This window comes from Vulpes vulpes, chromosome 2, assembly GCF_048418805.1.
Source record: "Vulpes vulpes isolate BD-2025 chromosome 2, VulVul3, whole genome shotgun sequence".
In the NCBI taxonomy this organism is placed as follows: domain Eukaryota; kingdom Metazoa; phylum Chordata; class Mammalia; order Carnivora; family Canidae; genus Vulpes; species Vulpes vulpes.
Genome location: NC_132781.1, coordinates 280,401 through 294,648, shown reverse-complemented (window position 1 = coordinate 294,648; position 14,248 = coordinate 280,401). Strand labels below are relative to the sequence as shown.

Genomic DNA, 14,248 nt, shown 5'->3' with positions numbered 1-14,248 from the left:
CATGCCATGGTGTAATTTTCTTCCCATTTATCCTGCTCGGAGTTTGTTGAAACTGTTAGATTAATAGGTGTACAGTGGTCATCAAATTTGGAATAATTTTGGCAGTTATTTCTTTGGATATTTCCTCTGCCCTTAGAACTCAGGATAACTGTGTGTTGATGCACCTGACACTGTTGCACGTGGTGCTGAGGCTGCTCTGGGTTTTCCCTTCCTTCCCCCTGTAGTGTAGAAGTTTACTTACTGGGCCTCTAAGTTCTCTCATCTTCTGCAGGATCTAATCCGCTGTTAATCTCATTTAGTTTTTCCTTTCAGATCTTGCTTTTTCCAGCTCTTGACATTACTGTGTTAATGTCTTCATTTCTTGCCTCATGGTGTTCAGATTGTCCGTTACATCCTTGAGCACGTTTTAGTATTTATAGTATTTATGATACTTGCTTTAAAGTTTAAATATTCGGGGTACCTGGGTGGTTCAGCGGTTGAGCATCTGTCTGCCTTCAGCCCGGGGCGTGACCCCCGGGTCCCAGGATCGTCCCACCCCACATGGAGCCTGCTTCTCCCTCTGCCTGTGTCTCTGCCAATCTCTTTCTGTGTCTCTCACGAGTGAATAAATAAAATCTTTAAAAAAAAAAATAAAGTTTATATCTTTGGGGAATTTCTATTGACTGATTTCCCCCATTAGGAGTCACAGTAACTTTAGACAGCCACATGTCCTATAATTTTTGAATGGATTAAGGGTATTGTATTATGATGATGGTGGTTTTACGTTTTTTGTCTTGAGAGAGTGCTCAGATCTGCCAGGCAGTTTAGCTAATTGTAAACCATTTATAGCTTTGTTAGGGCAGTTCTCACTTTTTCTCTAGTTTTTCTCTAATTTAGCCTCACTATTAAGAAAAGACCTCTCTGGAGTGTCTCCTGGTTGCTCTGGGTGCTCAATGACTTTACTCTGACTTGATGGAATTTGAATGTTGGCCCCATGTCAGCTGGGAACTCTTCACCTTACTGCTTTCTTTTCTTTTTTTAAAGATTTTATTTATTCATGAGAGACAAAGAGAGAGAGAGGGGCAGATACACAGAGACACAGGCAGAGGGACAAATAGGCTCCACGCAGGGAGCCCGATGCAGGACTCGATCCCGGGTCCCCAGGATCACGCCCCGGGCCAAAGACGGTGCTAAACCGCTGAGCCACCCGGGCTGCCCAGCTTACTGCTTTTTGATGGTTGTTCTTAACCCGGGCTTGTGGGCTCCTTCCATGCTTGTGAAAATGCATACCTTCCTCTTCATTGCTCTGTCCTACAGATTTCAGCGGACTTAGCCTCCTTGAACCCTATTCTCTGCTCTGTTTGAGTCCTCCCCTCCATGTACTGAATTCTAAAAATCACCTCCTGGCAGACACCCTGGGCAGCTGTACATCCCTGTTGGTTTGTTACCTTGCACTGTCTGTTGTTCCAGTGTCTGAAAATTTGTCACATGCTTGTCTAGTTTTCTAATTTTTGGTGGTGAAACAATTCCATATAATCTATTCTTTTATAACTAGGAGTGGAGGGATCCCTGGGTGGCGCAGCGGTTTGGCGCCTGCCTTTGACCCAGGGCGCGATCCTGGAGACCTGGGATCGAGTCCCACGTCGGGCTCCCGGTGCATGAAGCCTGCTTCTCCCTCTGCCTGTGTCTCTGCCTCTCTCTCTCTCTCTCTGTGTGACTATAATAAATAAATAAAAAATAATAAAAAAAAAATAACTAGGAGTGGAAATCCTTTTTTTCTGCCTTATTTACATTGGTTAGTATGTGCTTATCACTAAATCCTAGTAGTTGTAGGAAGTATCTTTTATAAAGCGTGGTATTAGATATTTGAGATCGTGTAATTTTTAAAAATATTTCTCCTGCATTTTACTTTATTTTATTACCTTTTTTGGAGAGAGAAAGAGAATGCACATGTGTAAGTAGTGGGGGGGATGGGGAGAGGGAGAGTATAGTGTTAGTGTATGTGCTGCCGAAGCGAGCACAGAGAGAATCTGTTTTTAAAGATTTCACCTATACATGAGAGACAGAGAGAGAGGCAGAGACCCAGGCAGAGGGAGAAGCAGGCTCCATGTAGGGAGCCCAACGTGGGACTCGATCCCGGGACTCCAGGATCACGCCCTGGGCCGAAGGTGGCGCTAAACCGCTGAGCCCCCAGGGATACCCAAGAGAGAGAATCTTAAGCAGACTCCCTGCCCGGGGCTGAGGCCGCTTGGGGCTGGATCGCACAACCATGATCTGGGCTGCCATCAGGAGTTGCATGCTTTACCGACTCAGCCACCCACGAGCCCCTCTCCTGCATTTTAAGAGCAAGAATGAATGGTGTATTCTATGTTCTAGAATCTGTTAAGATAAAAATGTTTTTCTTCTTTTTCTCTGTTGATACTTGGATCAAATAGGTTTACTAGTACTTAACCACTCATATTTATAAAGCCTTTTTTTGGCATTTTGTTTTAATATCATAGTTATGTTTAATTTTGTAGTAAATGTTTTGTGTATGTTTTTCCCTAGAATGGATGATGAACTTGTTGTTGGATATAGTGCAAGATAAGACATCTCCAGCTGACCTCATACACCTGGCTTTTAAATTTCTTTACATCATCACCAAGGTAACATTTACACATAGCACTTTATAGTTGACAGAGCACTGCCTTTTTTTTTTTTTTTTTTTAAAGATTTTTATTTGTTGGGATGCCTGGGTGGCTCAGTGGTTGAGCGTCTGCCTTTGGCTCAGGCCATGACCCCGGGGTCCCGGGATCGAGTTCCACACTGGGCTCCCTACAGGGAGCCTGCTTCTCCCCCTGCCTGTGTCTCTGCCTCTGCCTCTTTTCCTCTATGTCTCTCATGAATAAGTAAATCAAATCTTTAAAAAAAAGGTTTTTATTTATTTATTTGACATAGAGAGAACATAATGAGGGACGAGGGGCAGAGGGACAAGTAGACTCCCCTCTGAGGAGGGAACCTGACACTCCATTCCAGGACCCCGGGATCATGACCTGAGCCTAAGGCAGATGCCTAACTGACTGAGCCACCCAGGCACCCCAACAGGACACTTTTTTATATACTTGGTCCATAACTTAGCTTCCAAATATTATTTTTCAGGAAAGATGGTTCTCACACATAAATTGTGGGTTTCATTCTTTTTTTTTTTTTTTTAACCACATTTTAGGGATCAGATGTAAGTGATAGTGATCGGGGTCCTTTGGCTGAAACCACGTCTGAGATATTTAGCATCTTCCGTTGAAATACATCAAGTAGCACCTAGCTAGAAAGGCAGTGGGGGAGGGGAAGAGAGGAGGGAGAGGGGGAGAGAGAGATGACTAATTAGGAGTTTCTTACAAGGAAAAAGTGGGCAAGTTTGGTGAAAATGGAAGTGCTTGTCAAACTTTAATGTGCAGGTGAATTTCCTGGGGATCTTGTTAACAAGGCAGATTCTGAGTAAGCAGGTCTGGAGTGGAGCGTGGTAATCTGCATTCTTAGAGACTCCCAGGTGATAGGCCAATGCTGACCTGCAGACATCAGCAATTGCAATTTTTTTTTTTAAGATTTTATTCATGAGAGACACAGATAGAAAGGCAGAGACAGGCAGTGGGAGAAGCAGGGTCCATGCAGGGAGCCTGATGCGGGACTCGATCCGGGACCCTGGGGTCATGCCCTGAGCCAAAGGCAGACGCCCAACCGCTGAGCCACCCAGGCGCCCCAACCAGTTGCAGTTTTAACCATGGGAGTGACTCAGAACCGTCTCGGGTGGGTTTTGATGGGCTGCGCGGTATAGTAGTGCCTGCTGTGTGGTGAGAGGTCCTTGGCCAGTGAGACGGCTTCGTGGTGGGCTGCCGTGGGCTTACTTCTCTGTGGCTCAGGTGGTTTGAGTGCAGGGTCCCTTCTGGTGGTGTAGCACTGCGTTTATGGAAGCCATAGTGAATTGGGGACCTTTGAGTTTTTGAGGACTTGGTCTCCTGAGTGTCAGAGGGCACTTGTGTAAACAAGGTGAAAGCAAAACTTTCTAGTTTGTAACATGTTTATATGTGTATATATATATATATATTTTTTGAAATTTTAAGTCTTTTTTTTAAGTTTGTTTTTTATTAGTGTTCAATTTGCCAACATACAGAATAACACCCAGTGCTCATCCCATCAAGTGCCCCCCTCAGTGCCCGTCACCCGGTCACCCCCACCCCCCGCCCACCTCCTCTTCCACCACCCCTAGTTCGTTTCCCAGAGTTAGGAGTCTCTACGTTCTGTCTCCCTTTCTGATATTTCCTACCCATTTCTTCTCCCTTCCCTTCTATTACCTTTCCCTATTATTTATATTCCCCAAATGAATGAGGCCATATAATGTTTGTCCTTCTCCGATTGACTTACTTCACTCAGCATCATACCCTCCAGTTCCATCCACGTCGAAGCAAATGGTGGGTATTTGTCATTTCTAATGGCTGAGGAATATTCCATTGAATACATAGACCACAGCTTCTCTATCCATCTGTTTTTTTTTTTTTTTCTATCCATCTGTTGATGGACACCGAGGCTCCTTCCACAGTTTGGCTGTTGTGGACATTGCTGCTAGAGACATCGGGGTGTAGGTGTCCCGGTGTTTCACTGCATCTGTATCTTTGGGGTAAATCCCCAGCAGTGCAATTGCTGGGTCGTAGGGCAGGTCTATTTTTAACTCTTTGAGGAGCCTCCACACAGTTTTCCAGGGTGGCAATACCAGGTCACATTCCCACCATCAGTGCAAGAGGACTCAGGATGTGGAGGATGTGGAGACATCCTCTCCAACATGTGTTGTTTCCTGCCTTGTTAATTTTCCCCATTCTCACTGGTGTGAGGTGGGATCTCATTGTGGTTTTGTATATATTTTTAAAGATTTATTTATTCTATTTTTTTAAAGATTTATTTTATTTATTTATTCAGAGAGAGCGAAGAGAGAGGCAGAGACACAGGCAGAGGGAGAAGCAGGCTCCCTGCGGGGAGACCAGTGCAGGACTCGATGCTGGGACCCTGGGGTCACGTCCTGGGCCAAAGGCAGATGCTCAACTGCTGAGCCACCCAGGTGTCCCCTATATCTCCATTTTTGATGAAGCACATATAATACGTGTTAAGTCAGAACAAACATTTATGAAATGATATAAGAAGCAAAATGGCTTTCCTGTTTATTCTTAACAAGTCATATCGCTGTAATGTGATATAATTCTCTTTGATCACCGTGTGGAGTAGGTGGTGATCTTTGATGATAGAGAAAAATATAATTTTGCTGCTTTCTGTGTTTTCTAATTATGTAATAATGTTTTTTTAACCTGGTAGGTTCGAGGATATAAAACATTTCTTCGTTTATTTCCTCATGAAGTAGCCAACGTACAGCCTGTTTTAGATATGTTTACAAATCAGAATCCCCGAGACCATGAGGTGAGTCTTTTTTTTCTCCTTTTCATTCCCAGCCGCGTCCTTCCTTCCTTCTTCCCTTGTTTGCTCCACTCCTGACTGGCGGGTTCATCTTCCTGTTTCCTTCAATTTTAACTTCTGCTGCTTTGTATCACTCTCTCTTTTCTTTTATTCTTTTGCCTTTTTCGTTTTGTTGCTTTAAATTAATTCCTTTTAAAACATACTCTTTATGAAGAAAAACAATATGCCTACCTACAGCGTAGTGGTGATAACTATATCAACCTTTCTTTTTTTTCTTTAACTTTTCACATTTTTAAAAATTGAAATAAAACTACTTCAGGGGTTTCCAGGACCACCCCTGGTTTGATGATTCCCTGGGACCACTGTAGGACTCTGCGTGGAGTTCTTTTTTTTTAAAAATATTTTACTTATTCATTCATGAGAGACACAGAGAGAGAGAGAGAGAGAGAGAGAGAGAGAGAGAGGCAGAGACACAGACAAAGGGAGAATTAGGCTCCATGCAAGGAGCTCGACGTGGGACTCCATCCCGGGTCTCCAGGATCACGCCCTGAGCTGAAGGTGGCGCTAAACCACTGAGCCACCCAGGGCTGCTCCTGCGTGGAGTTGTTCTTAATGGTTGTGACTGATTAGTAGCAAAATCAGCACAGGGAAAGGTATATGGGGGGAAGTTTGGAGAAATCCAGAAGGAAGCTTCCAGGTTTTCTCCCAGTTAGGTCACTTGTAAGTTCTCCTGGCCCCGAGTTGTGATGGCACCTATGAAGTGTCGTCCACCAGGGAAGGTCATAGAGGCTGGTGTGCAGGGTTTTTCTTGGGGGCTGGTCACATGGGTACTCTGCCGAGCGTGGACTGAAATGCCAGACTCCCAGAAGGACAGCAGGTTTTGACATAAGCCACGGGGTTTGTACAAGTGGCCCAGGCACAGGGCGTCCTCCTCCTCAGGGAATGGTGGGAAGCCTCCTGAGATCCAGGTTTCCAGAGGTCCATGGTGGCCAGCCTTGTTAGCGCGCTTTTCCAGGTTGCTTTGGGAGCGTTCTTTCGCACAGCGTGAGTTCCAAGGAGCACACAGTTCGCAGTTGCACACCAGTGAGTTGTCTGTGAACGCGCCCGATCTCTGTTGAAGGCGCGGGTGAGCATTTCCCCAGCTCTCCCCTGCTTCTCGTGCCGGATGCGTGATCCCAGGGCCGAAGTGGAGTCTTGTTTCGCTGCCCTCCTAAAATAAGGGCACTCCTCTTTGACTGGAAGTTGAGGATAGTTTTTATTCTGAAATCTTTTGTTCTCCATCTTTTGTTTTTCACTTTCTCAATCTGCTGATTGTGTGCTGAAGGGTGCCAGCCAGGAGGAGCCATTAGACTGGCATGTTGTGCTTTTTCTTTGTTCGTTTTGCTGTTTGTTTCGTCTGCGGAGGTAACGGGCTGTCTGACGGCGGGTGTGTGCGGGGGGCACAGGGGAGGCCGGGGGCAGCTCGTGAGGGTCTGTGCTCCAGGCTCTGAGTGGACCGCACCTGACGGGCCTGTGGTGGCATCGAGGGGCGGGGAGGGCGGGAGGACTGTGAGCGGGGCCTACGGGCTACCTCTGTCCTTCGTGCAGCAGCCGTTTTACTTTGATTTAACTTCCTAGACTTGGGAGACGCGCTACATGCTGTTACTCTGGCTCTCTGTGACCTGCTTGATCCCTTTTGATTTTTCACGCCTGGACGGGAACCTCCTTACGCAACCTGGACAGACGCGAATGTCCATAATGGATCGCATTCTCCAAATAGCAGAGGTAACTGTGATCATGCACGTCATTAGCTGCTAGTTAGTGTTCTTTTTCATTCTCATGCTATCTTGATATTAGAGTTTAATTAGCCACACTTTTAACACTTAGGTTTCTTTGACTGCTGTTACTGTTTTTTCAGTGAGGTAAAATTCCATTTCCTAACCTATTTTGAAAGTGTGATGATAATTCATATAGGGGAGAGGATGAATTACTTAGCAAATCTCAATTCTTTGTAGGTAGTGCCAATTGTCTGCTAATCGTAGTAATGACATATGAGAGATCTCGGGGCAGTTGTAAGAGAAAATAAAGGTCCATTTTATTTTTATTTTTTAAAAAAGATTATTTATTCATGAGAGACAGAGAGAGAGAGAGAGAGGCAGAGATACAGGCAGAGGGAGGAGCAGGCTCCATGCAGTGAGCCTGATGTGGGACTCGATCCCAGGACTCCAGGATCATGCCCTGGGCCAAAGGCAGGTGCCAAACCGCTGAGCCACCCAGGGATCCCCTAAAGGTCCATTTTAAATTTGGTTTTTAATTTTTTAAATTATTTTTTTGGTTTTTAATTTTTAATACTGTATAAATAATACATGATCAGCGTAGAAAAATGAGAAAATAAAGCAAAGCAAGAAAGATGCTAAATCAAAGTCCCTGGGGCAGCCTGGGTGGCTCAGTGGTTTAGTGCCTCCTTCAGCCCAGGGCCTGATCCTGGAGACCCGGGATGGAGTCCCACGTCGAGCTCCTTGCATGGAGCCTGCTTCTCCCTCTGCCTGTGTCTCTGCCTCTCTCTGTGTCTCTCATAAATAAAATCTTAAAAAAAAAAGTCAAAGTCCCTCAAATTCTAGTGCCGAGGAATAATAACCCTTATATATTTTTTCATACTTTTTGTGAGGTAGTAATTTGTCTATGTGCATAGTATTTGCATTACCCCAAACTTCAGTGGTTTAACACAACACACACTTATTATCTCATAGTTTCTGTGGGTCAGGAATTTGGGCAGTCTGCATCCAGGTCTCCCAGCTGAAGTCAAAACTCGTCCAGAGTAAGGCTTGCTTTCCTGTTGTCGGGGTGATTGGCATAAGCCAGACCCTTGAGGGTGTTGGACCAAGGGTTCTTTGCTGGCTGTTCCTTGCCATGTGGCCCCCTTAACATGGCAGCGCATTCCCTCGAAACTGGCAGAGGGCAGGGTCTGCTGGCAAGACAGAGCCGCCATGATGTTAGCAAGTCACAGAAGTGGCGTCCTAACCCCTTGCCACATTCTTGGTTAGAAGCAGGTCACTGTGTCCAGCCCACACAGGACGGGTTCCACGAGGTGTGAACACTCGCGGTCGGGTGTCTGTTGAGTGTCTGCTATGTGCTAGACACTGTTCTAATCATCTTTTGTGTGATGACTCACATAATTCTACTGAATGGAGCAGTTTACATTTTTTAATTTTTTAATTTTAAATTTTTTTAGTTTACCTTTTTTTTTTTTAAACAATACTTTTTAAAAGATTTTATTTATTTGAGACAGCGAGAGAGAGCATGAGGGGAGGGGAGGGGTCGGGGAGAACCCAACTCCCCGCCAAGCAGGGACCCTGACGTGGGCTCCGTCTCAGGACCCTGGGATCACGACCTGGGCCAACGGCAGATGCTCAGCCACTGAGCCCCCAGGTGTCCCAATGGCTAACTCTTTCTATCTTCATTTTACTGAGGGGACGATAGTAAAAAAAAATAACTTAGCTGGTTCACTTTACAGTCAGTGGTAGATCAGATTTGAAGCCAGGAAGTTTGCTTCTTGATCCCGAGCTGCTCACTCTGTGCACGCGCCCTTGGTGTCCTGCTGCTCTGCGAGCTGCTTTTTCCCTGGCGTTTTGTCAGTGTGTAGATGTCTTCTCATAATCTTGAAGGGAAACGGTGCTCCACTGAACCCTAATTTTAACGATATTCTCTTGGGGCGCCTGGGAGGCACAGTTGGTTGAGTGTCAGACTCTTGGTTTTGGCTCAGGCCGTGATCTCAGGGTCATTAGATGGAGCCCTGCGTCAGGTGCTGTGCTCAGTGTGGGGTCCGCTGCAGATGCTCCCTCTCCACTGCCCCTGTCCCCTCCCCCACGCCTGGATGTGCATGCTTTTGCTCAGATCAGTCCATCAATAAGTCTTTATTTTTTTTAGGTTTTATTTATTTATTCATGAGAGACACACACACACACACACAGAGAGGCAGAGACACAGGCAGAGGGAGAACAGGCTCCCTGTAGGGAACCTGACATGGGACTCGATCCCGGGACCCCAGGATCAGGCTCTGGGCTGAAGGTGGCGCTAAACCGCTGAGCCACCCCGGCTGTCCCATCGATAAATCTTTAAACAAAATTCTCTTGTAGATGGACATTTAGTTTGTTTCTAATTCTGTGAGAAGTAGTATGGTGATGAGGCACCTTTACATACACCCTGTGTGTATTTGTCGTGTAAATGGGACGGTCAGGTGAGTGGCTGTATGTTCCTAAGGGTTTGGCACTGGGTATGTGATTGTCCCCTAGAAAAAAGATATTTTGTGGATCATTTGGAAAAAAGTGGAGGTGAGAATTGGAGACTTAAGGCAGGCTTCTGAACACAAAATAGTTATTTTGTTTTGACCCTGGGTGGTCCTGTTTGAGTGGGGCCTCCCAACTGCATTCTCACATATTGGCAGGTCCCACGTGTGCTTCGTGGATGCTATGATTTTTTTTTAATTTTTATTTTATTTTTTTTATTTTTTTTTTATTTTTATTTATTTATTTTTTTTAATTTTTATTTATTTATGATAGTCACACACACAGAGAGAAGGAGAGAGAGAGGCAGAGACACAGGCAGAGGGAGAAGCAGGCTCCATGCACCGGGAGCCTGACGTGGGATTCGATCCCGGGTCTCCAGGATCGCGCCCTGGGCCAAAGGCAGGCGCCAAACCGCTGCGCCACCCAGGGATCCCTCTCTCAAATAAATCTTTAAAAAAAAAATCATAGGGATCCCTGAGTGGCGCAGCGGTTTGGCGCCTGCCTTTGGCCCAGGGCGCGATCCTGGAGACCCGGGATCGAATCCCACGTCAGGCTCCCGGTGCATGGAGCCTGCTTCTCCCTCTGCCTGTGTCTCTGCCTCTCTCTCTCACTGTGTTCCTATCATAAATTAAAAAAAAAAAAAAAAAAAGATTTATTTGAGACACACACACACACACACACACACGTAGAATATGAGCAGGAGGAGGAGCAGAGGGAGAGGGAAGAGAACCTCAAGCGGTCTCCCTGCTGAGTCGGGCACTCGACCGCCTGAGCCACCCAGGTGCCTCTGTGACTCCCTGTGATAGCCGCGTGACACGTGTGTTTCAAGGGGTCTGGCCACATGCCGTGTGCAGCTGGGCACCTGCCCTGTGGTGAGCACAGCACTCGGCAGCTGCTGGCGACTGTGGTTCCAGTTTAGGGATGGTTTGTGCAGCTTTGGGATGTGGCCTCTGCCTAGAAGCTTCATTCCGGGTTCTCTGGGGGCTGCCGCGTGTGGGACTGGCTGGTGAGCAGGTCCCCGAGATTTACATGGTGTGTGTAACGGGCCTGTCCTTTATCCTTGTAGGCCTACCTGGTTGTCAGTGACAAGGCCCGGGATGCAGCCGCTGTCCTCGTGTCCAAGTGAGTATCTCTCGGCCGCTGCCAGCTGCGTTGCTTGATATGTGACTAGTGTGCTCTGAGAGGGTTTGTCTTCCGTCCTCTTCCGTGTTCCCCGTGTTTCTGTGTTACCTTGGAGGAGGACACTGGCTGACGGGCCGTGGCCTGGGAAGTCTTTGCTACTGCCCGTTGCTCGTCTCTCTCTCTGAGGAGGCTGCAGAGACCTCCGAACCCGACAATGTGGTCTGGGGCTTTGGAGGTCAGCCGACAGGCCCATCAACAGTGCACGTTCAGAACAGGTGTAGCGGTTATACGTGGGCAGGGCCTCAGCTTTGGGGTGGTGGTGCTTAGATGAGTCTCTAAAGGTCACTTAGAAAGCAGTTAACGCTGTGGTTTGTGGAGGTCATGAGCTTGATTGGATCACTGTGGCTTGGGATGGAAACCCGCACACATTCCCTGTTGACTGAAAAACAGACTGTGCCTCAAACAGGTGAACGTGGCTTTGTCTGATGAGCTGGGTAAGCTGACCCAGTGGCCTCGGCGTCTCTGCAGAACATCAGAGCTGTACGTGAGAGCTGTGTAAACTTGTTCCAGAAAATGTGAGAATGGAAGGAAGCTGGTTTTTTTTTATTTTATTTTATTTTATTTTTTTTTTAAGATTTTATTTATTTGAGAAACAGAGAGAGAGAACACACAAGCAGGGTAGGGGCAGAGGGAGAAGCAGACTCCTCACTGAGGAGGGAGCCCAGGCTCCATCCCAGGACGCTGGGATCATGACCTGAGCTGAAGGTGGACGCTTCACTCATTGAACCACCAGGCATCCCAGAAAGCAGTTTTCCTAAATTAATCTTTCGTAGGATGGGTGACTTAAAATAAGTGTATAGAGTAAATAGAAAATTTGGCTTTTCCCCACTCTATATTTGTGAAAGTTGAAATGGACTGTGAAAACTTTTGGATATTTTGATTGGGAAAGTGGGTAACATCTCATTCAGGGTCCCCTTGTACCTAGGTGTAGCCGTGACCTTACACAAAGTGGTAAGAGAAACCCTTGGGGACAGCTCGGGTGGCTCGGCGGTTTAGTGCCCGCCTTTGGCCCAGGGTGTGATCCTGGGATCCCAGGATCGAGTCCCCCCTCGGGCTCCCGGCATGGAGCCTGCTTCTCCCTCTGCCTGTGTCTCTGCCTCTCTCTTTGTCTCTCTCATGAATAAATAAGTAAATTAAAAACATTTTTAAAAAATAAAACCTTAAAGAAAAAAAAGAGAGAAACCCTTTGTAGGGCAGTGGGGCCCTGGCTGAGGTGTTTGTGCAAGCACTTCCTGCGCCACAGGGCAGAGCTTGTGTAGAACTGATTTTGGGGGGGGGGGGGGGAACAGGTGAGCTCACCTGCATTGCTTCACTCCTGAGGGGAGGGAAGTACTCACTGGACAGAGGTTTCTTGTGATTAAAAAAATGAGTTTCTTTTTAATTGTAAGAGTAATCCCATGTTTTGGAAAATAAAATATAAAGTACAAACTCCACGTGTACCGTCATCTCCCAGAGACGTAACTGCTTCTGTCTTTTGTCCTTCTGTCCGTGGGCACGTTGGAAAACATTATTGTTGTACCAGGTGCCAACAGATGGACTTGGAGCTTCATTCAGTCTTTTTCCAAAACACGATCATGGTGTGAATCTGTTACTGTTTCTCCAGTCCCCTACGGGACGTGCGACTGCTGCTCTGCAGCTTGTTAGCAAAGTCAATGTCATTGTGAACGTCTTACGTAAAACTTTGGACCATTCTGATTGATTCTTAGGGGTGAATTCCTGGAAGGTGAACGGACATTTTAGGTTTTTTTTTTTTTAAGATAGATTTATTTATTTATTCATTCATTCATTCATTCATTCATTCATGAGAGAGAGAGAGAGAGGGGCAGAGATCCGGGCAGAGGGAGGAGCAGGCTCCATGCAGGGAGCCCGATGCAGGACTCGATCTGGGGACTCCAGGATCACGCCCTGGGCTGAAGGCGGCGCTGAACCGCTGAGCCACCCAGGGATTCCCATTTTAGGGGTTTTAAGTGCAATTAACTGGCAGGGTTATCTCTTCCCCATACTTTCATCAGTACTGTGTGTAATTCTAACACATTTGCCAAATTTGTTAAACGGAAAAAACAATGTTTTTATTATTTATTATTACGAGCAGTCCTGAGGGTTTGGTACAGCCATGCTGAGTTTGACTCTGTGGACCATGGCACCTGGCGCCTGGGGAGCTGAGGCCCTGCCCTGTGGTCCTGCCCTGATGTCCTCCGGGAATGGTGACCTGGGGACACAGGCAACCACTCGGCGGGACTCTCCGGCACCACCTAGTGGTCGGGATGAGTATGCAGTTCGCGTGGTTGAGGCTGGTTTTCAGTGCGTTAGAAATGCTCCTGCCGGTTTGCCAGGTGCTGGGCAGGCAGCTTCTCCGAGTGTTCCGGAATGGGCTGCGTGTAACTGCACTGGCTGAGCATCGTCTGATACACTGGGCCGTGGCTGTTCTGAGGGGAGAGAGGGCCCTGAGGTGGGAGGGCTTGTGGTTGGATGAGAGCTTCCCGCGAGGGTTCTGAGGCAGGTGCCAGAACCACGGCTCTGGAGCAGGCCGTGATGTACATGGTGCCAACACCGGGGAGAAGTGGACCAGCGTGTCGTAAAACGGGTTTGCAGAGCTAAAACGGGTTTGCAGAGCGTTAAGTGCAGGGTCCCGCCAAGCGTGTTCTGTGGGGGGCAGGTGAAGGGAGTGAGGTCCTCTCTCCTGACGCTCTCCAGTCCCATGTGTCCTTGGGACGGTGTCCCTGGGCCCTCTGGGAGGCTGCACGTCTCCCCCCGTCTGTCTCTTCATGTTCTTCGCCTGTTTCCCGTGTTTCTGTCTCGAGAGTGGAAGCTTCCCAAGGAGAGCACGGGCTCAACCTGAGCCCCCGAGTCAGATAGCTGAGGCCAGTTCGGTGTGGGGATGGGGGGTGGCTGCTGGCCTAGACCAGGAGTGTGAGAGCGCGCAGGATCTAGCACGTACCATCTGAACGTCCAGAGAGTGCCGAGCTGAGCAGGTGAGGGCTGTGCAAGGGGCTGTGCAGCCTTGGGTGGAGGGAAGGGGGAAGGGAGACCCAGCGCAGGCGCAGGGACAGGGGCCTGGGGCCAGGCTTTGCTGTACGAGGCGGTCCAGTGTCCTGAGGCGAAGGGAAGGGCTGAGTCGTAGGTGTTGGTGGGTTCAGGGTTCCTGGTAGTGTTGGGGCCAGGTAAACGTGGTCCTGCGGCGTAGGGGGCCTCGGGAGGAGTGGGAGCCCAGCAGGGAGGAGACGGGGTGGGGGACTGGCACATGACCTCAGAGGGGGCCGTGGCCTGGGTGGTGTCTGGTATTTTAGATTGGAGAGCGCCCTGGAGAGCGTGTCCTGAAAGGAGGATGTAACCCACCTGCGGAGAACAGATCCTGGTGTGAAGACTCCTCTCGGTGGGAGGACACG

The 14,248-nt window shown here is 47.9% G+C and overlaps 1 protein-coding gene across 5 annotated transcripts in view; it reads left to right on the top strand.

Moving 5' to 3' along the window:
- The window catches only part of TBCD (tubulin folding cofactor D), a 139,438-nt gene that overhangs the window by 2,677 nt on the left and 122,513 nt on the right, over nt 1-14,248 (top strand). For all 5 annotated transcript variants that reach the window (XM_072745294.1, XM_072745293.1, XM_072745296.1 and 2 more), the window contains 4 exons: nt 2,527-2,624; nt 5,317-5,418; nt 7,033-7,179; nt 10,747-10,802. In XM_072745294.1, the coding sequence (XP_072601395.1) occupies nt 2,527-2,624; nt 5,317-5,418; nt 7,033-7,179; nt 10,747-10,802 (403 nt within the window). The remainder of the gene's footprint in view (nt 1-2,526; nt 2,625-5,316; nt 5,419-7,032; nt 7,180-10,746; nt 10,803-14,248) is intronic.